The sequence below is a fragment of the Podarcis raffonei genome, chromosome 3 (genome assembly GCF_027172205.1).
Source record: "Podarcis raffonei isolate rPodRaf1 chromosome 3, rPodRaf1.pri, whole genome shotgun sequence".
Taxonomy (NCBI): domain Eukaryota; kingdom Metazoa; phylum Chordata; class Lepidosauria; order Squamata; family Lacertidae; genus Podarcis; species Podarcis raffonei.
This window is the reverse complement of record NC_070604.1, coordinates 1,390,543-1,415,792: the sequence shown is the minus strand read 5'-3', so window position 1 is coordinate 1,415,792 and position 25,250 is coordinate 1,390,543. Positions and strand designations below refer to the sequence as shown.

Here is a 25,250-nt window from a genome sequence, read left to right as displayed (position 1 = left end):
CCCGCCTGACCTGAACCCCATAGAGAATCTATGGGGCATTGCTAAGAGAAAGATGAGAGACATGAGACCAAGAAAGCAGAAGAGCTGAAGGCTGCTATTGAAGCTATTGAAGAAGTCTTCCATAACACCTCAGCAGTGCCACAGGCTGATAGCATCCATGTCACAGCACAGTAATTGATGCAAAAGGGGCCCAAACCAAGTACTGAGTACATATGCATGCTTCTACTTCTCAGACGTCCAATATTGCTCTATTTGCAGCCCTTGTTTTGCTGATTTCATTTAATATTCTAATTTTCTGAGATTGTTAATTTGGGGTTTTCATCAGCTGTACGCCATGATCATCACAATTATAACAAATAAAGGCTTGACATATCTCGCTTTGCATGTCATGAGTCTATCTCATATATTAGTTTCACCTTTTAAGTTGAATTACTGAAATAAATGAACTTTCCCATTATATTCTAATTTTCCAAGTTTCACCTGTATATACACATGCTAAAACTTCGTGATTTGATGAAGCGGACTGCAGTTCGGGAAGCTTCTGCTGCGACAAATGTGTTAAGTCATTCGGATGCCACAAGACTTTGAAATGTCCCAGTTTCACATGATTGCTTCAATTCATTGTCTTGTGCATTTGTAAAAATTGACTTTTCATGGAAATAGACTACAATTGAACATTTTCTGCAAAAGAGAATCTCTTTGCATAATTTCTTGAGTCTTTTCCAAAACTGCATTTGTCCTCAACTAAATTCCCTTCCCTTTCCTAATAGGGCAAGCTCAAGAAGATAGTGTATAGTTTAAGTTTCCAGAAACAGTCACTTTGCATTACAGCTATCCGAAACTGCACCTGCTAGCTGCTAAATCCCACCAGAACCACTGACAGACACACACACACACACACACACACAGAGAGAGAGGGGGGGGGGGCTACTTGTGAGGTTGTGCTGCCTTTGGCGATCCAGATTTCACAGAAGTCTAGAAGGCTAATCCTGCTTTAACCTACATTGCATCATCGATGCCTCTGAGAACAAGCCTGGCTGGAGATGCTATCTGAAGAGCCAGTGCAACTGTGCTCATTGTAAAATGCACCTCAAATCTGAAAAGCACTTTGTCCTTGAAGGAACATTTTTCTACAGCCAGGCCATACAAATGTGGATTGGGCCAGCTGTGTTATAGAAGGATACTTTGCGTCCTAAGCAGGAATTCTCTGGGTTCCAATAACACTGAAAAATAAAAGGGAAAGTGCTCCATATTTGCCAGAGTAATACCTTTCTTTTTATTTTTTTAAGACTTAGATTTCTGGACAATTTTAATGACCAATAATCATTTGCGGGTATTACTGATCCATTCAGTTTTTATTGTTATACGTTCATCAAGCTCAATGGAGACTGCAACATGCTTTGCCCAGCTTAGACAACTGCCACCTTCTTAGCTGAATATTTCTTGTAGATAAGGACATTGAACAAATGTGATGGATTAAGGGAGGGGCCCATCTAACCCCCAGCTTCCTGTTTTCACAGTGGCCAACCAGCTACCTATGAGATGCACAGAAGCACAACAGCATTCTCTCCAGCTGTGACTCCCAGAAACTGGTACAGGCAAGTTGCCATTTACGTGAGTTCAAGGCACACACAACTGCACACACATGCAGAAGTGGGCCTTAAAAGCAGCAAAAGTGGTCCTAAAAGAACACGAAAATTGCAAAAATGGCGCAAAAACAGGCGCCTTTGCACTGACACTTGAGGCCAAATTCCACAACAATCACGCCCTCCATTCTACCAGGTTTTGATTTTGCCCACTTTATGCTGTCCTCTAAAACCAGTGTCCACACAACTAAATTTTACTCAGAGCAGAAATGAGGGTCTGGTTTGGAACAAATCTCCCTTTGGGATGAAGATAAAATTTAAATGGAGCGGAGTAGATCTAGGAATTCTGAGTGTGGGAGCACAGAATAGCAAGGCAGCGAGGCCAATGAAGTGCACAAGTGCCAAAGTCACTGGATATATGTCTTTATTCCCTAACACCTGGAGCCTTCAAATCAAGATGTATGAACTGGAATGCTTGCGTCCCAGCCTTGCAGTCTGAGCGCCACCAGTGCTTGAGACAGAGAAGATGCAAATTCCTTGACTAAGGAAGATGTGGGGGAAATTGCTTTCATGGAAAATGGAATAAAATAAACTGGCATTTTCCCCAGAGGCCGGTTAAGATGGATATAAAGGAAAATAAGATCAGGATGATGAAAATTTGGTTTGAATTGAAGAATGGAGAATGGAGAGATCTCCCTATGTGGAGATCTGAAGACCTATGGAATACAAACTTGGCTAAAGTGGAAACTGGAGCTTTTGGGACATTTGGACTTAAGAGAAGTAGGAAACAAGATTTTGGCTCCATTTTTAAATACGGAGGCCTGGCTGGAAGAAACATGGACCTTATTGGGACAGAGCTCCTTCGAGATTCGGAGTTTAATATAAAGGACTATCAAAAAAACCGGCAGAGAGGAATTGAGAGAGAATTGAGAGCCTCGGACGTGAGGTCGCCAGGCTGACTGCAGATGGACTGATGGACTTTTTGTTGGGGTTCGAAACCGGGAAAGGGGGTGGTGGGGCTTTGGGAATCCAAAGGGTGTATAACTATATTCTGTTTTAATTAATTTGGTTTTGCCACTAACATAAAAATGGGGATTTCGGGGAAGGGAATTGGGGCCGACCTTAGAAAAAGACTTTTAAGAATAAGTATTGACGTATAAAGATTGAGGTTTATAAGTTAAAATTGGTTAATTAAATTGATGGGGTGAATCTAGAAAAAGATTTTGAAGAATAAGTATTGATGTATAAAGATTGAGGTTTATAAGTTAAAATTGGTTAACTAAAATGATTTAGAGAAAATAAGGCAAAGTTTGGGGACAAGAACTTGCTGAGCTAAAAATTGGAACTGGAATACAAGAAGGGGAGGTGTGGGGAAGTCAAGGAAATTGGTCATTGACAGTAAGAAATGTAAATTGTATGTGTGTCTAATTGTTTTTTTTCCTTTTATGTTTTGTTTTTATTTTTTTGAAAATTTCAATAAATATCTTTTAAAAAATAAAATAAAATAAAATAAACTGGCATTTTCCCACTAAGCTGATGCTACTGCTTGAACTGGAGAAATACTGTGAAAGACATATTTGCAAGCGTCTGAAGTTATCATAACCAAAGGGACACCTTCCATGGGTTCACTTTTCGTGGTGAGCTTACAAAGGAAAGACCTTGCTGTACTTCCCTGAAGCTATTAAGATGTGTGTGGAAGTGACTGAAAAGACTTAAGTACAGCTTACTAAAGAGATTAACGACCCAATTCCATTACTTTCTAGCATAAGCCACAACTTGCGCTGCTGGTAATTGATGAATGCAGAGCTGTAAAAAAAACCCTTCCAACTTCCCAGCTGTCACAGCTGCCTAAGAAAAACATGTCCAATTTTTTGCTACTGCTTGGAAACTTATATTTTCTCGGGCATCTTGTTCTCCTACTTAGCCGGCTCTCTTCTGATCATTGCACCACTTCCTTTCTCTTCTGATCATTGCACCACTTCCTTTAGAAGGTAGTATGATATTAATTACCTAAAGGGATTCTCCTAGTGTGACATCCTAGTGTGTCTGTTTAGGACACAGAATGTACAAAGGAAAGGAACTAAGCATAATCTGGCAAAAATGGAGTACACTTAGTTCCCACTCATTTTATGGGGAGACTGGAGAACATTCTTAACTCTGCCATTGCTAAGATAAATAAAACTGTGCTGCAAATTTTTAGGGGCATAACTATTTTGCCAACACAAACATGCTTTGCCAGCACATGCATCATCACATAAAGAGTTCCACCAATTTTTCTGGACTTCTATCAACCAAATGGCCAGGATACCCTTCTGCAGGGAAAGCAACAAGGAAAAATGAACAAGAGGTCCAGATACATATTTCAGTTTCTTGTGACCAACCTTCAGGATGGGTTCCAGGTTTCAGGGGGCCTTGACATTATATTTATGGCCAGCACAGAGGAAGGCCTCCCTTCCTCTCCCGAACTACAAGAGACTAGCCTTTTTAGCAGGCTAGTAAAAATAAAAAGTCTAGTAAAATTGAATGCAGATTTCCAAAAAATAGCAAGGAGAGACAATAAGGCCTTCTTAAATGAGCAATGCAAAGAAATAGAGGAAAACAATAGAATGGGAAAAACCAGAGATCTGTTCAAGAAAATTGGAGATATAAAAGGAACATTTTGTACAAAGATTACCATAATAAAAGACAAAAGTGGAAAGGAGCTAACAGAAGCAGAAGACATCAAGAAGAGGTGGCAAGAATACACAGAGGAACTATACCAGAAAGAAATGGATGTCTCGTACACCCCAGTTAGTGTGGTTGCTGACCTTGAGCCAGACATCCTGGAGAGTGAAGTCAAATGGGCCTTAGAAAGCACTGCAAATAACAAGGCCAGTGGAAGTGAAGGTATTCCAGCTGAACTATTTAAAATTTTAAAAGATGATGCTGTTAAGGTGCTACACTCAGTATGCCAGCAAGTTTGGAAAACTCAGCAGTGGCCAGAGGATTGGAGAAGAGCAGTCTACATCCCAATCCCAAAGAAGGGCAGTGCCAAAGAATGCTCCAACTACCGCACAATTGCACTCATTTCACATGCTAGCAAGGTTATACTTAAAATTCTACAAGGAAGGCTCAAGCAGTATGTGGACCGAGAACTCCCAGAAGTGCAAGCTGGATTTTGAAGGGGCAGAGGAGCCAGAGACCAAATTGCAAACATGCGCTGGATTATGGAGAAAGCTAGAGAGTTCCAGAAAGACATCTACTTCTGCTTCATTGACTATGCAAAAGCCTTTGACTGTGTCGACCACAGCTAACTATGGCAAGTTCTTTAAGAAATGGGAGTGCCTGATCACCTCATCTGTCTCCTGAGAAATCTCTATGAGGGACAAGAAGCTACAGTTAGAACTGGATATGGAACAACTGATTGGTTCAAAATTGGGAAAGGAGTATGACAAGGCTGTATATTGTCTCCCTGCTTATATGCAGAATTCATCATGTGAAAGGCTGGGCTGGATGAATCCCAAGCCGGAATTAAGATCGCCGGAAGAAATATCAACAACCTCAGATATGCAAATGACACAACCTTGATGGCAGAAAGTGAGGAGGAATTAAAGAACCTTTCAATGAGGGTGAAAGAGGAGAGCGCAAAATATGGTCTGAAGCTCAACATCAAAAAAATGAAGATCATGGCCACTGGTCCCATCACCTCCTGGCAAATAGAAGGGGAAGAAATGGAGACAGGGAGAGATTTTACTTTCTTGGCCTCCATGATCACTGCAGATGGTGACAGCAGTCACGAAATTAAAAGATGCCTGCTCCTTGGGAGAAAGGCGATGGCAAACCTAGACAGCATCTTAAAAAGCAGAGACATCACCTTGCCAACAAAGGTCCGTATAGTTAAAGCCATGGTTTTTCCAGTAGTGATGTATGGAAGTGAGAGCTGGACCATAAAGAAGGCTGATTGTCGAAGAATTGATGCTTTTGAATTCTGGTGCTGGAGGAGACTCTTGAGAGTCCCATGGACTGCAAGAAGATCAAACCTATCCATTCTTCAGGAAATCAGCCCTGAGTGCTCACTGGAAGGACAGATCGTGAAGCTGAGGCTCCAATACTTTGGCCACCTCATGAGAAGAGAAGACTCCCTGGAAAAGACCCTGATGTTGGGAAAGATGGAGGCACAAAGAGAAGGGGACGACAGAGGACGAGATGGTGGGACACTGTTCTCGAAGCTATGAACATGAGTTTGACCAAACTGCGGGAGACAGTGGAAGACAGGAGTGCCTGGCCTGCTCTGGTCCAGGGGGTCACGAAGAGTCGGACACGACTAAACGACCAAACAACAACAACAACAAGTCTTCAGGAGTCGGAGTTTGCTGCTGGTTGGTGGCCCGGTTCCTGTGTACCCCTGTTGGTGGTTTCCACATGTTATATCACATAGAACAGTGGTTTTCAACCCCTGTGCAGTGGCACCTGGGGGTGCCTTGCATGATGGTTAGGGGTGCCTTGGGCAACACGGCCCTCTGGCCCTGTTTCCTTCCTTCCCTCCCTCCTCTGATGCCTCTTGCTTCTCTGCCTCCCAAAGGCTTCCACAGCTGCATGCTGCAGCAGCCTTGGCTACAGGCTCCTCTGGGAGGCACCTCAAGAGATTCGGGGCGGCAGCAGTGGCTGCCCAAAAGAATCCCAAGGAGAGGTGAGAGGAGAGGAGGCTGAGGGAACACTCCACAAGGAAGGGTGTTTGAAAAAGAGTGAGGGGCTGCCAGTGCTGCAGGCAAGGGGTGACCTAACTGGGCTCCTGAACCCCACGGGGGTCCCGCAGAAAGAAGGTCGTTGGTCAAGTGAGCCATGGACCCAAGAAAGTTGAAACCCTCTGACACAGAATGAAAGCTTTCAGAATTGTGGGGCGCAGGGAAGCCCCCATAATGCTCTTGACTGGTCGCAGCTTGAACAGGAGCATTCCTGTTGGGGGATTTGTCACACTGCAGCATTTTGTTGCAAGCATCCATAGGGATGCAGCTGGCGCTGTGGGTTAAACCACTGAGCCTAGGGCTTGCCGATCAGAAGGTCGGCAGTTCGAATCCCCATGACGGGGTGAGCTCCCGTTGCTTGGTCCCTGCTCCTGCCGACCTAGCAGTTTGAAAGCACAAAGTGCAAGTAGATAAATAGGTACCACTTCAGCGGGAAGGTAAACGGCATTTCCGTGCGCTGCTCTGGTTCGCCAGAAGTGGCTTAGTCATGCTGGCCACATGACCCGGAAGCTGTATGCCGGCTCCCTCGGTCAGTAAAGTGAGATGAGTGCCGCAACCCCAGAGTCGTCCACGACTGGACCTAATGGTCAGGGGTCCCTTTACCTTTAATACCAAACTTCGTTGGTTGGGAAGCAAAGCAAAGCAAAACCACCCAAAACAAGTCAGTCATTTCTGCATACTTAGGGCCCTTTCCCCCTCCTCCCATATACACAGAAGCGTATTAGTTTGCAAACAAGAACCTGAACAGCCTGACAGTACCAATATTCCAGGACTTATGAAACATTGAGAGTGTCAGTTAAAAAGGGAGGGGAAGAATTAGGGATTATTAGTCTATTTGAACCCCTAACAACTTACAGTATCCTGGCGATGGGGACAAGGGTCTGGGAACACAAAGAGCCACCTAGCCAGCCAGATGCACTCAAGGGGACTGCTTTCCTTTCCTTCAGTTTTATGGCATTCATGCAATAATAGTTTTTAGAAGCCCAATTTATGCAGGAAAAATGTCATGTAAATCTGCTGACTGTACATGTACTGTAAGCAAAACACTAGGAGGCTGTTATGAAACACCGCTGGCTTTCTGCCAAAGAGTCAGTCAGTCCTGTACACACTTGATGTTCTTGGACAAACGGCTGCTATGGAGAAGGACGGGCTGTAGCTCAGCAGCAGAGCACCTGCTCGGCATGCAGAAGAAGGTCCCTCTTGGCAGGGCTGGGATTATCCCCTCTGAAACCCCGGAGAGCTGATGCCAGCCCAGTATTGAGAGAGATGAACCAGCAGCCGAGCTCAGCAAAAGGCAGTTTCTCCTGTCCCCATGTACTGCACAGAGTGGTTTTTAAACATGCCACACCAGAGGACTCAAATGAACAGTGTCCAGGATTTTGCACTGGGACAATCAGACGATGATGACTTCTTATCGGATATCCTACTGGAGCAGGAATGGATACTAACAGAATACTAAACACAACAACCCAGGACTGATTTTCTGTCACCTCCAAGACTGTATGCAAAACTGTTATCAAACTTCTGCACCAAGTAACCAAATTCTGCAACTGGCTTGAATTGGGCAAATCTACACACTTCCTCATTTTACCTCATTTATTCTCTTTCCGGTAGTCATAGGGATGAGCCAAGGAATTAATTACACACAAGGCACTGAAGCCCCACCATCCGCCCCATGGAAACTACAGTGGAACCTCGGGTTACAAACGCTTCAGGATGAGAACAGAAATCGTGTGACGGCAGTGGGAGGCCCCATTAACTAAAGTGGTACCTCAGGTTAAAAACGGTTTCAGGTTGAGAACGGACCTCCGGAACGAATTCAGTTCTTAACCCGAGGTACCACTGTATTCCTTTCACTTTGGAGACTTCATCGGGCATGGGTGAGGCATTGAGCAATAGTCAATGTCAGCCATGTTCACAGTAAGCCCATTGAAATCAATGGACTTAAGTGAATTACTTTAAGTACTCAGACTATGACTTGGCTGGATATCACCCACTGAAAATGTACATTTGCAACCAGAAAAGCCTATGAAAGCCAAGACCAAGACCACACCTTGTAAGGGTACGTTTCAACCTCTGGCTCCCTTGCAAAGCCCAACAAGCCCTGTGCTTCGAACTGTGATCCACCTGTTTCAAATCCATATGGTTTTTCTAAGAAGAAGCAGTAGGAATTTGTTGTCTGAATTTACTTGCTTTACACTTCACCCCATTCCTTTGTCATAGAAGGGACATAGTTGGAGGAGACCGTGAGGGTCATCTAGTCCAACCCTCTGCAATGCAGGAATCTCAGCCAAAGCATCCCTCCCTCACAGATGGCCAACCAACCTCTGCTTAAACACCTCCAAGGTAGGAGAGCCCAGCACCTCACAAGACAGTCCATTTTCCTCGTGTGTCTAGGTCTTTTCACACTGCCAGCCTGAGGGCAGGGTCTTTGTTCATCATATTGATATGTAAGCTGTTCTGTGAAGCTTTGAATGAACGAAGGAATGAATTCTTAAGATACAAGTTGAAGTCTGCACCCACTACCACATCCTGCAGTTCCTTTGAGTTCCCACAGAAACATAACAGACAAAGAATCATATTCATGACATGATTTTAGGTAGGGTGATGTTGCATTAAGCTTTTAGACACAAATATTTGATGCAAGAACTCATCTAGCACCGAACACAGAGACAACAGCTGTATGTGGCATAGTTAAGAAGAGGTTAGAGAAAAATGCTTAGCTTTCTGCCGCTTAAAATTAGAACAGGAACTGCAGCGCATAACATGGTGAGACAAAGGTATTCATTATTTAAAACAATGAATCAGAAGCCAAGCTTGGTGCACAGATGACTCTGCTCAGGTTACAGCTGAGAATCTTGCACCCACAAGAACGAAGCCTAGGAGAGCAAATTTCAGATAACACAAAACAGACTTGAGGAGTCACTCATGCAGCACCCTGTTCGTAAAAAAACTGCCCCACTGAAAGGAACACAATAACACACAAAACTTTTTGATACACCATGATCTACTGCAAAGTATATTTACTAGGGAAAACAGGAACAAGAACAAAAGCTCAATGTTGTCAGAAAAGCCTCTGGCTTTGGACCAACAACCCACATATTGCGTTAGTCAGGTCTTTCTTCAGAGAGAAGATTTCCAGCAAAAAGGAAACATGAATGCCCATAAGTAATAATAATAAAAATAATGATAAATAATATATTATTTATACCCCGCCCATCAGTTGGGCGGCTCCCAGCTGAATGTTAAAAACACAATACAGCATTAAACATTAAAAACTTCCCTAAACAGGGCAGCCTTCAGATGTCTTTTAAAAGTAAGATAGTTGCTTATTTCCTTGACATCTGATGGGAGGGCATTTCACAGGGCGGGAGCCACCACCGAGAAGGCCCTCTGCCTGGTTTCCTGTAACTTGGCTTCTTGCAGTGAGGGAACCGCCAGAAGGCCCTTGGAGCTGGACCTCAGTGTCTGGGCTGAACAAGGAGGGTGGAGAAGCTCCTTCAGGTATACAGGACCCAGGCCATTTAGGGCTTTAAAGGTCAGCACCAACACTTTGAATTGTGCTCAGAAACGTGCTTGGAAAAGTATAATACAGTTTAAAAATAAAAGGCAGAGGCAAACCTGATTTAAACAAATGTGTAGAAAATCACCTGCTGCTGACTTGGCATTATGAAATGGTGCACTCTCTGTGGTATAATCAGGATCTCCATAACACTGAGAGATTGCTGGAAGATAGTGGTAAAGTCCCACTTTGCTGCTTAACTATAGGATTGACACTGGCCAATTGTTTCAGAAAGCAACTTTAAACTACCGTATTTTTTGCTCTATAAGACTCACTTTTTTAATATAATATTTTATTAAGTTTAACAATAGAAAAAAAGAACAATAAAAACACAGAGAAAATATAAAACACAACAATACAAACTTTCACAATACATAAGATACAAACATTTAACAAGGGGGGAAAAAGAACAATTGACACACAAAAAATAGAATAAAAAAAAACACAAATCACTCTTTTCTAATTATTCATCTTCAATTAGCTTATTTTCCTGACTTCCTCTCGCCTCCCTTTTTTATATCCCTTTTTAACAATTAGTTCAGCAAATTCGTATCCTACTACTTTATCCTTGTATATTTTACCTCCCAAATTTATAATTTCAAATTTTTGTCTCTTAATTACTAGAACCCCTTAATTTTATTTCAATGTCATCAGCATTCATACATTTTACAATGCTTCTGTAAATAAATTTTTAATTTCCTCCAATCTTCTTCCACCAACTCTTCTCCCTGGTCTCAGATTCTGCCAGTCATCTCAGCCATTTCCATATAGTCTATAAGACTCACTTTTTCCCTCCTAAAAAGTAAGGGGAAATGTGTGTGCGTCTTATGGAGCGAATGCAGGCTGCACAGCTATCCCAGAAGCCAGAACAGCAAGAGGGATTGCTGCTTTCACTGCACGGTGATCCCTCTTGCTGTTCTGGCTTCTGAGATTCAGAATTTTTTCTTCTTGTTTTCCTCCTCCAAAAACTAGGTGCGTCTTGTGGTCTGGTGCGTCTTATAGAGCGAAAACTACGGTACATTATGCACTGCTTAACTGGTAGGTACTAGTGTCATTTCAGGGCTTCCAACTGCTTACAGAAGCATGGAGTGAAAGGAACAAGGAACAAGGAAACAAGGGGAATTCTTCTGCTAGCTCCCTGTATTTTGCTGTACAATTCCTGCTTGACACCTGTAACCAATACCAGGATGCCTGAAGGAGGCGAAGGTCTGGTCCTAGGGGGGATAGAACACAAGGGTTCCGTTATTGTCTATCGGCACAGCCACCTCTCAAAACGGGAAGTGTGATCTCCTCCAGGTCCCATGAATTCATGGTACACAAAAAGTGGAGCTCCATCAGATCGTTGAGGAAAATCTTTCAGGCCATAAGAAACTGGCAACATTTTGCCAGGAATGTAAAGATATGAGTTAAGATTCCTGCATTGCAGGGGACCGGACCAGATGACCACCAGTCTTCCTTCCAGTTCTACAAGTCTATGGTGCTATGAAGGTAGTTAAACCCTACAAAGGGCTATCCTGTTTGTAGGTCTCAAAATCAGCAGCAGGGACTGAGCCTTAATTCACTAATGCTGCAGCTCTAATTCCACTTACCTGAAAGTAAGTCCCATTGAATCCAATAGGTCTTACCTCTGAGCTGAGATGGTCAGGATTGTGCTGGGCGCGAGCTAACAGAGCCAAGCATTACATGTGTATCTTACCTGTGTCGTGTCTTCCATTAAGCCCCTGATCTTCTCCACCACATCCGTGCGCCGGTGCTGACGGAGAGCACTGATCAGCTGGGCAAGGCTGGCTTCAGAGCCCCTGATGGTCCAGTGCTGTAAAGCTGCATAGGCCCTCTCGTGGTCTGCAGAATAGCTGCTGGTGAAAGCAGCCACCTCCCGCTCGCTTGCATTGCACAGGAACTGGTAGATCTCCTTCCACTGGCTTCCAACTTGGGCTGCCACCAGCTTCAGAATGTCAATGCCTGTTTGACAGGTGATAAACCAAAAGAAAATTGAATTTCGCTTAGTATTCCCAGGGGTCATCGTTGCATATTCGGACCAAGCAACAAGGTCCCTCACAGCGGTATTTCAAAAGCTTTTTTGTAGTCTACTGTTTAATATTTTTTCTGAACCAGAAGGTTCACTGAGAGGCCAACACCAAAGCTCTGGCTTTCTTAATAGTTGAGGGTGCCACCTTAAGTCCTCCAAAAATGTGCCACGTTGGGGATCCTATGAGTAGCCCTGATCATTGCCTCATGCAGTTATGGCAATGCCACTTTGGTTCACCTAAACTTGAAGGGTTTTAAAAAATGGGTATTGTTGCTTGTGCTTCTGCAATTCCCATACTGCAGAGATGGGCAGACTTTGGACTTTCAGGATCTACTTTGTTTTTTACTAGAACCCCAAGTTCTATCCACTGGAGTCTGGCAGTGGTGAGTTGGGCCCATGGGGAGCAACATTCCCCCATGACTGAAAAGATAATAATAGGAAGAGTTTTGGGATTTGAAAAGGATGGATGACCTGGACCACCTCTGGAGAAAGCTTAGTAGAAACTGTCTCACTTATCTATCCATACAGAACCTCAGGGCTCTACAGACATCCAGAAGGCACCTTTCCCCATTTCCCTCTATGTGAAGTTCCAGAGGAGAGAACATGAGGAAAATACCTCTTGCAACCTGTGGATCCAGCTTACTTTGGGCCTCAACATCCCTTTCCCATATGCTCTAAGTGGTGGGAGGGCTCCTTTAATTTGTCTTCATTGCCAAAGGCTGCCAGCCAATTGTCTTCTGCTTCTGCTTCCCGTTGGCAATGGAGCAAAGGACAAGGAGACTTGTTTGTTGCCACCAGGAGCATGGAAGCCATGCACCACATAGAAGAATTTGAAGCTGAAAGATCAAGATATATATTAAATTGAGGAGGACTGAAGATGATAGCCATGATTTCCTTTCCACCTTCAACACTTGGTTACAACTCAAATGTATTTCAGAATTACTCTGGCATTTATGCTGATGCCAAATTCTGAGAGACTGCACAGCCAACTCACTAGTATAAGGAAATAAAACTTTCCTTTTATTGCAAGCAGTGACCTTTCTATTCAAAGAGCAGCTTTAAAACAAAACTCAGGGACCAGGTACCTTGTTTAGTACTGATGAAGAGATGAAAAATACAAACGCAACATATGAGCTGAAGTTCCAGCATGATAAGGCATTTTGGCTGCAAGTCTCTCAGAACACAGCTGTGAAATGTGCCCCCATTGCAAACTGGCTGCACAGAAAGCCCATCTGCAGTTTCAGAATGGAGTTCTTGATCAAGCAAGCCAACAGGCCATTAGAGCCTCTTCTGGCTCATCAGTCTTCCCTTCCTCAGGCAGACAGCCTTGTTCATGCCGCAGGGGGGCTGCCCTCCCACTGCCCCTGTAGGACATTGCAGCGGTCCTTTGGAAGATCTTTGGATCTGAGGAATGCTGCGTTTGTCAGTGCCTCTATCAAGTGGGGGTGATCCACCTCCATTCGCCCTGCCAATCTGCTACCATCAGTGGAATTCAGTGGGTTCGAGAAGAGTTCCCTTAACAGTTTTGAAAGAATCTCTTAAGGGAACTCTTGCCAAACTCACTGAATTCCACCGACTGCAAGAATCTTCTGACATTGGAAAACAAACAGCTTTATTGCAGCATGACATTTTGTAGTACAGAGTACTCACAGATGCATGCAGTGAGCTCCAGTCCATAAACTTATGCCACAATAAATCTACTACTCCTTAAAATGATTGTTTTCTCCGCAGTCTAACAACTCCCTGGAATATATATCACAGCAATCTTTACAATACTTTGGAAAGTTAGGCAGACTGTCACATCAAGGGGGTGTAAGACTGTGGCCTGCCTCAAGTCACCTTGTGAGTTCATGATAGTGCTGAGACTTGAAGCAGGGGGAATGCCAGCTGATAAATAATTGCTCTTATTCACTATATTACGTTAGGCTTTCAACAAGCTTGAGACTTCCGCACTACAGAGTCTAACACCAGCCCAACTCAAGCCAGTACCTCTGAACATGCGTGGAGTGCCTTTCTCTAACAAAAAGCTAACTAGGCTCAGCACACAATAACCCAAACATGGACAGAAAACAACACCACATCCTTAACAAAAATCACCTGGAAGAGCTTGTGAGGAGGACTGAGAGGGGGGCAAGGGGAGCAGGACAAAGGCAATTTAAAGCTGCAAACTACCGTATTTTTCGTCCCATAGGACGCACCTAGTTTTTTGGGGGGGAAATAAAGGAAATTTCCCCCCCTTTATTTCCCCCCCAAAACCAGGTCGGGGAAACCGAACCAGATCGAGGAACAGTGGGATGACGGCACTGCGCCTCCCTGCTGTCCCCCGAGCTTGTGGGGCTGGCCGTTGTCTGCCCGGCGCGAGGGGCGCTCTGCTTCAGGGTGCCCCGGGTGCCGGGCTGCTATCCGCACCGTGGGGAGCCCTGCGGGGAACTCCTGCAGGGCTCCCCACACTGTGGATGTCTGTCCGGTGCGAGGGGTGCTCTGCTTCAGGGTGCCCCAGGCTGCAGGCTGCTATCCGCACTGTGGGGAGCCCTGCGGGGAACTCCTAGGGGTTAACATGACCGCTAAGAATGTGAATTTATTTAAGGATAACTATGAAAAATGTTGGATGGAAGTGAAAAAGGATTTAGAAATATGGTCAAACCTGAAGCTATCATTGTTAGGCCGAATCGCTGTGATAAAAATGAATGTATTGCCAAGGATGCTGTTTTTGTTTCAAACATTGCAAATTTTGGATAAAATGGAGTGTTTCAAGAAGTGGCAGAGAGATATCTCTAGATTTGTCTGGCAGGACAAGAAGCCTAGAATAAAATTTAAGATATTAACTGATGCTAAAGAAAGAGGTGGATTTGCCCTGCCAGACTTAAAAATTTATTATGAATCAGCCGCTTTTTGCTGGCTGAGAGAATGGATGCTTCTTGAAAACACTGACGTGCTGGATTTAGAAGGCTTTAACAATGTAGTTGGGTGGCATGCATATCTGTGGTATGACAAGGTTAAAGCACATAAAGCGTTCAAAAACCATATTGTCAGAAAAGCACTGTTCAATGTTTGGATAAGAAAATACTTGCTTGAAAATAAAACCCCAAGGTGGTTGTCACCAATGGAAGCGAAGGCTCAGAAAAAGCTCAATATGGAGGCCAAATGGCCGAAATATTGGGAAATTTTGGAACAAGAGGGAGACAGATTAAAACTGCAGAGTTTTGAAAAATTAAAAAATAGAGTGCGAGATTGGCTTCATTATTACCAGATAATGGAGGCATATAACTTGGACAAAAAAATTGGCTTCCAGGTGGAAAAATCAAAATTGGAAACAGAACTGCTAGATCCTAAAATTAAGAACTTGTCAAGAATGTATAACTCGCTGTTGAAATGGAATACTCAGGATGAATCGGTGAAATCTGCTATGATTAAATGGGCACAAGATGTTGGACATAATATTATGATGGCTGACTGGGAACAGTTATGGACCACAGGTATGAAGTTCACGGCATGCAATGCCTTAAGAGAGAATATAATGAAAATGATCTACAGGTGGTACATGACACCAGTCAAGCTTGCAAAAATCTACCATTTGCCCGATAATAAATGTTGGAAATGTAAAGAGACTGAAGGTACATTCTTTCACCTTTGGTGGACATGCCCAAGGATTAAGACTTTCTGGGAGATGATCTATAATGAAATGAAAAAGGTATTTAAATATACCTTTCTGAAGAAACCGGAGGCCTTTCTCCTGGGCATGGTCAGCCAATTGGTGCCAAAGAAGGATAGAACTTTCTTTATGTATGCCACAACCACAGCAAGAATACTTATTGCAAAGTACTGGAAGACACAAGATCTACCCACCCGGGAAGAATGGCAGATGAAGTTGATTGACTTTATGGGATTGGCAGAAATGACTGGCAGAATCCGTGACCAGGGAGAAGAGTCGGCAGAGGAAGATTGGAAGAAATTTAAAGACTATTTACAGAAACATTGTAAAATTAATGAATGTTAGAAGAATGTTGGAATGATGTTATATGGCTTTAGCAGAAATGTTATAAAGGATTTGGGAAAAACTGACTGTTAATTGGTGAAAGGAGGGAAAGTAAAGTTACATTATATTAAGATAAATTACAGGACAAAAATTTCAAAAGATGGAAAGGATTTGCTGAAACAGATAATCGAACTAGAATACAAAAAAGGGAGGTGTGAGGAGGTCAAGGAAATAAGCTAATGAAAGATAAGTTATGGGAAGATTCGCTGTATTTTTTCTTTGTTTTTTTAAAAAAAATTTAATGGATTTTATTTTTCTGTTTTTTCTTTCTTTTTTTCATCCTTTTTTCTTCTTTATTGTGATGTGTTGTATTGTTTTTGTTTAAAATTGTGTTTTTTACTTTTTCTTTCTGTAACCTTTAAAACTTTAATAAATATTATTTTAAAAGAAAACCTCCTGCAGGGCTCCCCACGCTGCGGATGTCTGTCCGGCGCGCGGGGCGCTCTGCTTCAGGGCGCCCCTCGCACCGGGCGACAGGCTGCTATCCGCAGCCTAGACAGCCCTGCGGGAACTCCCGCAGGGTTGCCTAGGCTGCGGATGTGTTCCTGGACGCTGTGCTTTCAGCGCGCCTAGCGCTATGGGAAGCAGGCTGCGGGTGTCTTCCTGAAGCCTGGAGAGCGAGAGGGGTCGGTACGCATCGACCCCTCTCGCTCTCCAAGCTTCAGCGAAAGCCTGCATTCGCCCCATAGGAGGCACCCAGATTTCCCCTTCATTTTTGGAGGGGAAAAAGTGCGTCCTATAGGGCGAAAAATATGGTAGTTTTGAGTATTTGCAGACTGCCATTCTCATTGAACAGATATTGCAGATCGGCTTTCCCCTTATCCCCAAATCGCAGCAGTTGGCAAAGTCACAAATCCCAACTTTCATTTTTACGTATGTGAACTAAGTCTCATTAGACTGGGTGGTATTTACTTGGGAAAAAATATTAAAATGATCATTTTGTAGGATATAAACATTTTCTATGCTACTACTTTCCATGAGATTATAGGCTTATGGATCAACTAAACCAAGGTTATGGATCTTAAAAAATAATAATAATCACATATGCTCCAATTAATTTCCTCCTTTATCTAAACCCTCCCTGTTTTCTTTTCCATTTAATTTCCATGATTCCATCCTCCTTTCCTGTGCTGGCTTCAGTCCCCCCCTCTTTTTTGGGGGGGTGCTTGGGAAAGATGCCCTCTGTCCCCCTGCTCATGAACACCCTACCTCATTGCCCCCTGTCAGCCCTGCCCAGTCCAGCTTTCTCCTTCAGGGCTCAACTTGCATAGTTGCCTAGAAGGGGCAAATTAATTACTAGAAGAAAAAGATAACAAATTGAAACTGAAAAAATATGAGGAAGTAAAACATCACCAAACAGGGTGGATTCAGTACCACCATCAGAACACTGTTCGGAAGTGTTCAGAACAGATAACAAAAAAGGTTTTGCAAGAGAAATTCGAATATAGGACAAAGAATTGTTACAAAATAGGCCAAAGGTAATCTCAAAAATGTATGAAACTTTACTAGAGTGGGAGGTGAAGGATGAACAAGTAAAAGAGGTAATGATTATCATCATGGGGGAAATTATGGGCTATTCAGTTATCATCATGGGGGAAATTATGGAAAGAGAATTGGAGATTTGCAGCTTGTGAGACGATAAAGGAAATTTTGTTAAAGATGTTTTATAGATGGTATTTAACACCACGCAAAATATTTAAAATGTATAAAACAAAATCTAAATTCTGCTGGAGGTGCAATCAAGCAGCGGGCACGCTCCTACATATGTGGTGGACCTGTGATAAAATTAAGAACTTCTGGAATTTGGTATATGAGGAGTTGAAGAAAATATTTAAATAAACTTTCGTAAAACAACAACAACCCAGAAGCTTTTCTATTGGGAATATTAGATTCAGATATCACTGGGGAAAACACAAAAATATTCCTGTATGCAACATCGGCAGCAAGAATCCTAATTGCCAAAAATTGGAAAAACAAGTCAGACCAACAAAAAAAGAATGGCAAGAAAAATTATGTGATTACTTTGAGTTGGCTAGAATGACAGATGCAGTTAGGGGTCAGTCTAAACAAAAATTTCAAAAGGAATGGGGAAAATAGAGATTATCTTAAAAAGCAGTGTCCTCAAATTAATACGTGGACTTGTTTTGATTAACTTTTGCAAAACAAATTAAGCTGTAAAAGTCTAAAATAGAAAGAAAAGTAGGAGAAAACGAAATGAGAAGGAAACAGTTTATTAAATATGAAAGTAGACGCGGGTGGCACTGTGGGTTAAATCAGAGCCTAGGACTTGCCGATCAGAAGGTCGGCGGTTCGAATCCCCGCAACAGGGTGAGCTCCCGTTGCTCGGTCCCTGCTCCTGCCAACCTAGCAGTTCAAAAGCACGAAGTGCAAGTAGATAAATAGGCACCACTCCAGCAGGAAGGCAAACAGCATTTCTGTGCGCTGCTCTGGTTTTAAACCCGCGTTGAGGACGAAGGAAGTCAATTAGGAGAAAGCAAGAAGTGAAATATGGTGATATGTTTATTATTTGTTTAGTATTTGTGTCTATATTCGTACTTGTATTTGTACAGTATTTTCTTTTTAAGTTTATTCTTTAATGTTGTGTGTGTTTGTGTTGCAACAATAACATTTATTTTTTTAAAAGAAGAAGGGGCAAATTAAGGGCAAAGGGATCAATTAAGAGCAACAGACTGAAACAACTAGGAAAGGCAGCCCTTTCTGGCAGCGTGCGCCACAGTGACCTGTTTTGCTAAGAGTGGCTACTGTTTGGTTCCCTGCCTCCTGGGGAGGAGTAAGGCATCAAGCAAGCAAAGGCTAACAGGTAGGCTCCCGCCCCAGGATACTTGCATATCGCCATTAAGCATTAGCCAGCTTGGAGGCAGCTATCGGCAAATTCCAGAGAAAGAACGCACTGGCAGGGTGACTCAGGTGAAGACCCTATAAGTTGCTTGAAAATCTATATTCCAGGAACTAGGCAGTTCATGTTAAACATGGAGCCTCCCCTAGAGTGAAGTGAAGGCAGCGTCTATGTTTGTTTAAAAAGAAAAAGAAAAGAGTACAGCCTCTAGAGAAGCTTTTCAAGTTGAGGAAGATGCAGTCAGCACCCCACTTTCATGTAATCACTTGGAAAAATTCCCATTTGCCAAAAGTAACTGGAGGCGGAGAGAAGAGCCTTGGCTTTATGAATGAATGCAGAATTCCCTACTCAGGTTTAATGCCAGAGGTGGGGGGCGAAGCTGCAAGTGGGCCTGCCAAAGGGGGCACAAAAGTGTGCTAGAGGTAGAATTTTCTTATTATAAATTTTAGAAAGAAAGGAAGACATTAGATAGATTTCCACCCCACATCCTCTTAGGGTTTTTGGGTGGGGTCACATGCCATCTGTGGGCAAGACTAAAACTAATGGCAATGGTGGAGTATCACAGGGGGGGAAGGCCAGAAGCATAGCTTCTCTCTCTCTCTGGAGCTCCTGCTGCAAATATATAAACGCGGTGGAAGTCTTAAAACCATCTGTGATGTATAATCACTGATTCTGTATTTAAGTTTTGTAGCAGAATATATTTTTGAGGAAGATTAAACCTGCTGAGGGGTCCATAAAATTGTGGCACAGTTTAATGGAGGGCTGGCTAGCTTTTCCTGACCCAAGAGCTAAATTTTACCTTTGCCAGCATTGCAGGGTACAATGCACACAGCTGGGGGAGCCAGAAATGAGGGCAACCACCCCCCACAAGCCAAATAAGCCCTCTCTCTTCAGCTGATCTCCACCCAACTGTGCAAGTCCCAGTTGCGCAGCAGGCACTGGGCTCTGCTCACCCCAGCACAGCCTACTTTATTTCTTTTTCCTGGGAAGGGGGCAGATTGGGTCCCTGAACTGGGGCTTAGCCATCTCTGAAGACAGTAATTCAAAGTAGTCCTGAGGACTCTCCACAACCTTGAGCATATTTCTATTCTGCTGAATAAGAAAACTAACTTGGAAGCCTGCATACATTTTTCAGCTGACTGATCTATCAACAGTATTATGATAGCCATTCTGGGCTTTCTCACTTTATTCTCTGCTGAAGACAATGGAAATGTTATGCATTTATACTAGTATCCTTATAGGAACTATTTGAAGAACCGTGCCTTAAGTAATGCAAGAATACACCTGGCACAGACACAGGCAGATAAGCCAGCAAACACGCAAGAGAAATGGACCACATCAGCATTTGCGTTAACCTGCTGAGCCATTTTGAGATAATTGCCACATCACAGAGGCTCGGGAGTTAATAGCAAACAGCTTTTACGAATACAAAGTTCGTCAAGGCACGCCATTCCACTTCCATAGTGCTTTAAGTTTAGGATCAAACCAGAGGCAACTTTTAAGCTGCTGTTTCGGAATGGCCGTGCTTCTTTCCAAAAAGTAGCCATGGGAGATTCTAATCTCTAGTTCTGGGGCAGGTGGAGGTGGGAAAGATCCTATCCCCATCGCTTGTTTTCCTACTCCAAGCTGCCATCCCATCTTGCCACAAAGCTGTTTTTCCCCAACTGAAAAATGCCAGCTTCAATAGCATGGTCTTTAATGTGCTGCAAAACTCTTGTTTTAAGTTAAACAGGATGAACAATTTCAGTTATGAACAGAATTCCATTTGTGGAATTTGCTCGACATCACTCACCATGTCCATTGCAGTAGTAGATCCATTTCTCCCTGTTCTGAGTCAGAGTGGAAGATTTTCTCAAAACGGACTTTTCGACAATGGCACTGGGATCCTGCCGTGGTCCTTTCTTTAGAGTTCGCGAACTTTTACGGACACTGCACACAACGATCACCACCAGCACAAGCAGCAGCAGCAGCACGATCATCCAGGGCAGGTGCTCATTGATATCAAAATGCCTGTGGGCAGCCTGCCTTGGAGAGCCTCTCTTGGGGGGGTTGTAGGGAATGCTGGATTTCACACTGCCACTCATTTCCAGCGCTGGCTGTATTTTCAGGATGGGAGGGGCGTGCTTATGGTAATAGGTTTGCTGGTGATTCAAAGGCGTAGCATATCCCATATCAGTCACGTTGACAACTACAGTCTCATTCTTTGAAGTCCCATTGTAGCTGTTGGTTGGCTCCACCATGTCAACGGACACATTTGGGGTAGGGGTGGCAGAAAAATTGGAAACCGAAGCGTTCACACCTGAAAAACAAATGCAATGTTAGAGCAGCAGGTACAGAACCTACCCACTCTTACTGTAGCTCTGGCCCAAATGCCCTTTAAGTACAATTGATTCCTAGAGGACTTACAAAGGGGGTTCTCATTTATGTTATGTGAGTGCAAACAAATATACATATAACAGCATCCACAGGAAGAACTAGGTGGAAGGAGCAAGTTGAACCTCATGACCCATACATTGGTATCAACAACAGCCCCAAATTTTGTTTAATAGGGAATGCGCTTCTGGGAAAGGGGCACTCTGTTGCTCGACTGCTGGAGGCCAAGACAGCCAGACTGAAGAAGTTGCAAATAATTGCAAAGGGCAAGGGAGATAGTTCTAGGATAGAAGGTCTGTATGTGGAAGCCTGTCCCTGATGAGATTCTAAACAATTTTTTCCAAACAAGTCTGCAAGCTGCTTTGATGATCTAAAAGTGGGGGGAAGTCCTTCTGCCTCATTGTAACAACTAATACAACACAACACACGGCCACCAACATATCTGAGGCCCTGCAACTACTAAAGAACCTTGAACTCGACCTCCCACCGGAATGGCAACCGACAAACCCACCAAGTGACAGCCCCAACCACGAGGAAACAACAGCAAACAACTGGACGATGGTACAGAAGAAAAAGAAACAACAGAAGCGGCACAACAACGCAAACCAATACAGACAAGCATCACGCTCAGAATCGTCCCGCCGGCCATACGACACAAGAAACCAGACCAAGATTAACCAAACCAATTCATCGCAGATGGACAACCCTACAACAACAACAACAACAACAACCCCAGCTGAATGAAGCAACCAGGAAAAAACCACAAACTGAAGGACTGGTGATTCCCCTCCCTTTCCCCCTCTCCCCCCCCCAAAACATAGATTTAGTTAACATCATCAACATCCCCCCCAGCCCCGCACCCCCACAGAAATCCCCACCCCAACACCAGTCCAGACGACCTCAACCACACTCCCCATCACCCACACCTTCAACATCCTCATACTCCATACTAAGGAAAAACAACTCCAACCTTAATAACACAACCCACAATCAGGCTAAAATCTGATACCCAACCAGCACTATGGTGGCACCAGAGCGTACCAGCACCCACATCCCCACCCCAACACACCAACAATGTTGCTCAAAACATTGGCAACATTGCTTATGAACCTTATACTTGACAGCGACGTTACAAAATCACTTCACACTGTCTCGCTGATCACCCCGCATCACAAACAACAGGGGGGATGGCCTGCCCTTGAACACGGCCCTCCACACCAGCTGAGACCTAGGACCAACCGGCTAAATGCCAGATGGCCCAAAATACCCCAAACAAACACCTATATGACTACATATAGGAAACTCTCCACAACTTACCCCCTACTCTTTAACCCAAATCTTACTCTAATCCCACTAGCCCCCCACCCACCACACCCTAGGTCAGCGCAACCCCACTGGTTCTTTAAACAACACGAAGAGAGAGAGACAAGACAACCCGAACGGGTTGGCAGGGAATCGCCCCACATAAGCAAGATGGCTAACCTAAGCAATTACATAAGCAAGATGGCTAACCTAAAAGCAATTACATTAAATGTGAGGGGGCTGGGAAACCCCATCAAAAGAAAGCGCATCACCTCATACATAAACACCATGAAACCACACATCACCTTCCTACAAGAAATACACAACCCACTCAAAGGCAGCAAACTCCTGAGCGACCTGAGGTGAGGGTCGTACGAGGCTCAGGGAAAGCACGTGGTGTAGCCATAATACTTAGTAGAGACCTGAACTTCACTGCCACAACAGTCCTCAAGGACAAAAAAGGCAGATTCATTTTCGCTAAAGGGACACTAGACAGCAAAATCAAACTGACAATCGGCTCCATATATGCCCCAAACGCGAAACAATTAGAATTCTTCCAGAAGACACTAAACAAATTCCTCTCCTTCTCTGAAGGGGAAGCAATCCTAGGAGGGGACCTCAATCTAAATATGAAAGGTTTATCCCTGAAAGATATCCACCCCACAACCCCATGGGCAACCTTCCTCCGAAGGAAACCTCCAACAACTAGGAACTCTTACAAATTACTAAAATTGCTAAAAAACAGGGGTCTCTACGACATCTGGGGTGAGCAAAACCTGGGAGACATCAGCCATACATTCCAACCGGGACGCCATGATACAGTGTCCAGACTGGACAGCATTCTACTCACACAGGGTCTGATCCCCTCAGTGGAATCAACAAACATAGGTAACATTAAAATCACAGATCACGCCCCAGTAGAAGTCATCGTTAAAACAGGAGAAGGAACACAAACCACCCCATCATGGTCCTTCAGTCCCATCCTAACTACAAACAAACAAATTAGAGAGAGTCTCACAAAAACCCTCCAAAACTACTTCGAGGAAAACGATGTAGACAATATAACAACCCCCCTCCTATGGGACGCAATGAAAGCGGTCACCAGAGGAGCTTGCATAAAAGAGAAAACATTCCTTAAAAAACAAACCACGTCAGAAATTAGCAAAATAGAACAAGACATCGTGAAGTACCTTGGGGTGTGGATAACAGTGAAGAACATTAATCTATATAAGGATAATTACGAGGTTACTTGGAAGAACATTAAGAAAGATCTTGAAATCTGGGAAAGAATGAGATTATCTTTCTTGGGGAGGATAGCGGTTATTAAAATGAACGTTCTGCCCAGAATGTTATTTTTATTTCAAACCATTCCAGTACTTAAAGGGTTAAAGCAATGTCAAGAATGGCAAAGAGCATTGGCAAGATACATCTGGCAAGGCAAAAGACCACGAATAAAAATGAAAATATTGGTGGATAAAAAAGATAGAGGGGGATTTTCCCTACCGGATTTAAGTTTATATTATGAAGCGGCGTGCTTAATGTGGTTGAAAGATTGGATAAAACTGGAAAATAGAGACATGCTGGATCTGGAGGGCTTTGATAACAGGTACGGATGGCATTCGTACCTGTGGTATGGAAGGGTGAAAGTGCATAGAGGCTTTTTGAACCATATCTTTAGAGGACCATTATTTCAAGTCTGGGAAAGAAATAAAAATATATTGGAAAGGAAAACACCCTGGTGGGTTTCGCCAATTGAGGTATTAACTGTAAAGAAAATAAATATGGAAGGGAAGAATGCTACCTATGAAGAGCTAACGTACAAGACAGACCAGGGGATTAAACTTAGACCGTATGAAGAGATAAAAAATCTATTTACAGGGTGGTTGCAATATCACCAAGTAAATGATTTGTTAAAGGATGATAAAAAGAAATTAGGATTTGAAGATAAAAAATCTAAATTTAACGTAGAAGTCATAGATGGTAAGAACAAAACATTGTCAAGGATTTACGATATTCTGCTGGAGTGGTATACAAAAGATGAGGAGGTGAAGGAGGCCATGATTAAGTGGGCAATAGACATTGGCTATAATATTGATTTTGAGAGGTGGTTGGAACTATGGAATAAGAATATGAAATTCACGGCGTGTTCAGCACTAAAGGAAAACCTGTGGGAAATGATCTACAGGTGGTACCATACGCCAGTGAAATTAGCAAAGATCTATAAGCTGAAGAACAAAAGTTGTTGGAAATGCGGAGAGGTAGAAGGTGACTTCTACCATATGTGGTGGTCGTGTAGTAAAGTGAGAGGCTTTTGGGAATCGGTCTATAACGAACTGAAAAAAATTCTGAAATATACATTTCCCAAAAAGCCAGAAGCTTTTTTGTTAGGAATGCTGGGTAAAGAAATAAAAAAAGAAGATAAGATCCTGTTCCTATACGCCACGACAGCCGCAAGAATTATGTTAGCACAAAACTGGAAATTGGAGGTAATGCCTAAAATAAGTGATTGGCAGGTTAAAGTGATGAATTATGCTGAGCTCGATAGAATAACAGGAAGATTAAGAGACCAAGATGAACAGAAATTTCATGATAATTGGAATAAGTATTTAAGTTATATGGGAAATAAATTTCAAACAACACTGGCGGGGTTGAAATAACTATAACAGCAGGAGAAGACTATGTAAAAGAGATAAAGTACGTGACCACATAACTTATCTGAAACTTACCTAAGGCGTGGAGGGAAGTCCAAGGCTCAATTGAGTCTAAAATAGTTGTTTATTT

At 43.3% G+C, this 25,250-nt stretch overlaps 1 protein-coding gene across 1 annotated transcript in view; it reads right to left on the bottom strand.

Moving 5' to 3' along the window:
• The window catches only part of TNFRSF21 (TNF receptor superfamily member 21), a 43,894-nt gene that overhangs the window by 8,143 nt on the left and 10,501 nt on the right, over nt 1-25,250 (bottom strand). Inside the window, exons 3-4 of the mRNA XM_053380291.1 lie at nt 20,587-21,093; nt 11,569-11,834 (exon numbers count right to left, since the gene is read on the bottom strand). Coding sequence (XP_053236266.1) covers nt 11,569-11,834; nt 20,587-21,093 — 773 coding nt within the window. The remainder of the gene's footprint in view (nt 1-11,568; nt 11,835-20,586; nt 21,094-25,250) is intronic.